The sequence below is a fragment of the Rutidosis leptorrhynchoides genome, chromosome 8 (assembly GCF_046630445.1).
Source record: "Rutidosis leptorrhynchoides isolate AG116_Rl617_1_P2 chromosome 8, CSIRO_AGI_Rlap_v1, whole genome shotgun sequence".
In the NCBI taxonomy this organism is placed as follows: Eukaryota; Viridiplantae; Streptophyta; class Magnoliopsida; order Asterales; family Asteraceae; genus Rutidosis; species Rutidosis leptorrhynchoides.
The window spans coordinates 70,668,156-70,672,471 of record NC_092340.1 but is presented as its reverse complement, the minus strand read 5'-3'; the positions used below and the strand labels follow the sequence as shown (position 1 = coordinate 70,672,471).

The window sequence follows — 4,316 nt, the reverse complement described above, 5'->3', positions numbered from 1 at the left end:
ATGTGGTATGAGATAACTCAACAGTTTATGGGTGTAGTTTATGAATGTGTTTAGGAAAGGGCGGAGCTTTCTTAGGGCAGGAGGGGGCCCTTTGAGTTACGGATGTTTGAGCTTTTGAATCAACAAAAACGGAGTCCGTATGAAAGAGATATGACCAAAATAGTGAAGGCTCGTAAAATTTGCGAGTTTCCACCGTTTTGATTATTGTAAGTTAATCAATTGAATGTGTCTATTCCCTTGAATGATTGATACATTTATACAGGAGTATGAAAGCTGCCTAATATCTAATTATGGGATTGATATCCCATTATACAAGTCAATGATTCTATCTATAATGTGATACAATAAGTTCCCTAAATAACTGATATGTTTGTTATGTCTTCAATGACCATATCATTGACCATATCGTTGCCTAATAGGGTCCCGCAGTCAAATCAGGAGGTTCACGGACGTTGAGACTGGATCGAAAGTCGTCGAATAGAAGTCGTGGGAGTCCTTTGGTAAATATGTCTGCAATTTGGTAACGTGACGGAACGTGGACAAGTGCGCGATTTTCTCTCTAACAAAGTGGATGTCTAGCTTGATGTGCTTGGTGCGTTGATGTTGTATTGAATTACTGGCAAGGAAAATAGAGCTGACATTATCGCAATACATGATTGTTGCATTGTTGAGCGGATGATGTAACTGTAACAATAAGTTTCGTCAACAACAAGATTCAGAAACAACGTTTGCCACTCCACGGTACTCGACTTCGGTGCTTGACCGAGAGATCGTGGCTTTTCGCTTTGATGACCAAGAAATCAAGTTATCACCCAAGTATACGCAATATCTGGAGTTTGACTTTCTCGAGTCGGGGCAACCCGCCCAATCGGCGTCTGTATAAGAGATTAGAGAAGTTGTAGATCTCTTTGTCCTATGTAACCCATAGTGCAGCGTGCCTTTGATGTACCGTAGGATACGTTTTAATGCAGCCATGTGAGTATCATGAGGTTTATGCATATGTAGACATATTTGTTGGACGGAGTAAGAAATGTCGGGCCTTGTAAAAGTGAGGTATTGGAGTGCACCCGCTAAGCTTCGGAATAAAGTGGGGTCAGAATAAACATTACATGCGTTGACACTAAGCTTTGATTTTGTTTCAACAAGTGTATTACACAGTTTGCAGTCCCACATATCGGCGCGTTCTAAAATTTCTTTTGCATATTTGGATTGATTTATGAATAGACCTAATGATGTTTTGGTGAATGAAATACCCAAGAAATAAATTAGTGGTCCAAGATCTTTCATGGCGAATTCATTCGCAATATGTTGCATGATGGTGCATCGAAGTGTTGATGACGAAGTGACTAGAATGATGTCATCGATATAGAGGAAAATATATGCAATATCCACACCTTTCTTGTATATGAAAAGAGAATTATCACAAATACCATGTTTGAACCCGAGAGTAGACACATATGAGGCAAATCTGTGGTACCAAGCTCTTGGAGCTTGCTTCAACCCGTATAAAGATTTGTTTAGTCGACATACATTTTTAGGATACGTAGAGTCCCGGAATCGCATGGGTTGATGCATGTATACCGTTTCTTCTAAGTGCCCGTGTAGAAATGCATTCTTTACGTCGAGTTGATGTATTTGCCATGAGTGAGAGAGCCAAAGATAAAATAACTCGAATAGTGGTCGGTTTGACAACCGGGCTAAATTTCTCCGTGCAATCAATTCCTACCTGTTGCGACCTGCCATCACCAACCAAACGAGCTTTGTGTCGCTCAAAAGAACCGTTAGAACGAAACTTATGTTTAAAAATCCACATAGATCGTATTACATGCATGTTAGGTTCACGAGGTATTAAATCACATGTCATATTATTAATAAGAGGGGCAAATTCATCGAACGTGGCTAATTTACAATTTGGGTCATTAAGAGCCTCGGTTGGGGTCTTGGGGATAGGAGAAATATTAGTGGTTATAGTGTTAAGGTTGAAGAGAATTTTTGGTAAAAATATTGGACATACTTCTTGTGTGGATGGTGGGATTTGGTACAGTAGCAGGTGTAGGTGAAGTGACTTGAGTTTCGGTTGGACTGGAATCATGTGAAGACTGTTGGGCTAACGAGTGGGCCGTGGATTGGGCTGTAGACGAGCCCATATGAGCAGGAGAAGAAATAGGATTAGATGGGCTAGATTGGGCTGTAGGCGAGCCCGAGTGATTGGGTGAAGGAGTGTTAGTATATGGGTTGGACATGGTACTTGTGCTGGAGCCCGATTGAGTGGATGAGGAGCTTGGCGAATTCATAGAGTGAACTGGGTAAGTAGTTGGAGTATTATGTAGGATAGAATGACTTGGAATAAGAGTTTGGAGAAGAGATGGATTAAATTGTTGATAAAGAAAGTCATATGTATCAGCAAGATTGTTTAGAGAATTTGTGAAGGGAAACTTTGTTTCATCAAATAAGACATGTCTTGATATGATAATCTTTTTTGTTTGTAGGTCATAACATTTATAGCCTCGATGTGAGGACGGATAGCCTAAGAAAACACATTGGGTAGAACGAGGTTGGAGTTTATTTATTTTAGTGGACGGATGTAGAGGGTAGCAAAGGCAACCGAAAATTTGAAGGTTATTATAGGCGGGAATACAGTTAAATAGAATTTGTGTCGGTGTTTTGTAGGCGAGAGTTTTTGTGGGTAATATCTTAAGTATATAAGTTTCCATGGATAAAGCATGATGCCAAAAATTACGAGTAACTGAGGAGTGAGCTAGAAGGGTACAAAGTATGTTGTTGATGGCATTAATTTTTCGTTCGGTTTTTCCATTTTGGGCCGAGGTATGTGGATACGAAAATCTAAAAGACATGCCGTGTTGTTGACAGAAGTTGTGGAAGGATGAGTTGTTATATGCGGTGCCATTATCACACTGGAATGTTTTAATATTGGTAGAAAATTGAGTATGTATGTAGTTGTTAAGTGTGGTGAAGTTGTTAAATACTTGTGATTTATTTTCTAAGGGAAATTTCCACAAAAAGTTAGAGTAGTCATCTAGAAAGAGAATATAGTATTTATGGCAGACGGAACTAGTAACCGGTGATGTCCATAAATCACTGTGAATAATGTCAAATGGACGTAAGGTGGACGTGGGTGAGTCATGAAAGGGTAGTTTAACTTGCTTACCAAACACACAAGATTGACATAAATCTAAAGAACTTTTATTAATAGTACGAGACATACGAACATTATTTTTAATAAGACATAAAATTTTGACACCGGGAGGTCCTAGTCGTCGGTGCCAAATATCTTCAGATTTAGTAATACATGTAGAAGGTAGCTTGCGGATTTGATTGAGAGTGGAGGTATTGAGGGGGTAGAGATCGCCTTCACTGTTGCATCTCATGAGTGGAATCGCTGTCCTGTAATCCTTCACAGTGAAACCAAAAGGGTAAAAAAGGATAGAAATATTATTATCAGTAGATAAATGTCTTACGGAGATAAGGTTAGTAATGAGATGTGAGGAGTAAAGAATAGAATTTAAATAAAGTGGTTGGCGAGTAGTCGGGATTTTTATATGTCCAAGTCCATGAATTAGAAGTAAGTTACCATTTCCGACAATTATTTGTTTAGGCACGTTCTTATTAACAAAAGAAGAGATCATATCTCGATTACCTGTCATGTGAGAAGTCGCGCCCGAGCCCATATACCAATTTTTTTAGGCGGGTTTAAAGTCATGGATTGAAAGGCGCTGTCAAGTATTGTTGGAGCAAAATTAGCTGACGGGTTGGTGGGTCCAGTATACGAATATGGGCTTGATGGACGTGGCCCAAGCAGTCCTGGAGCACTAGAATTGGGTGTATAATTTGGCCTGACCCATGAAATAGTGGGGTATGTGCATGGAGGATAAGTGGCCCAAGGGTTTGTCCAAGCCCATGATTGCTGATTACTCCAAGGTTGTCTAGGTCCAGAAGAATAAGAATTTTGATTACCGCCTCTTCCTCTGCCACAATTGCGTGACCTACCACCGCGATTACCATTTCTTCCACCCTACCACGGTTGTTCTGAACATTGTTGCTTTGATTGTTGTCACGATCTGGTGGACGCTGAGAATCACGAGCAGTAGTTGTTTGAAAAGCAGTTTCGGGATTGATCGGAGTGTTGGGTGTGTAACTGTTTTTGCGAATTTCTTCCAGAATTATCTTGATCTGGCATCATAGAACTTGGGAAGTGGGTCTGTATGAGAGATGTATGTTCCAACCGTTTGATAATTATCACCTCGACCAGTGACCACCATACGTTGATCAGTAACAGTAATACCGACGTTAGCCAT

At 40.1% G+C, this 4,316-nt stretch overlaps 1 protein-coding gene across 1 annotated transcript; it reads right to left on the bottom strand.

The window, feature by feature from the left end:
- Positions 1 to 702: 702 nt before the first annotated feature.
- Positions 703 to 4,316, bottom strand: LOC139863517 (uncharacterized mitochondrial protein AtMg00810-like). The gene is made up of 4 exons (XM_071852142.1): positions 4,245 to 4,316; positions 3,976 to 4,191; positions 1,598 to 1,792; positions 703 to 1,494 (listed from the first exon to the last, which is right to left on the bottom strand). Exons 1-4 carry the CDS (start codon positions 4,314 to 4,316, stop codon positions 703 to 705), a joined length of 1,275 nt encoding a protein of 424 aa, XP_071708243.1.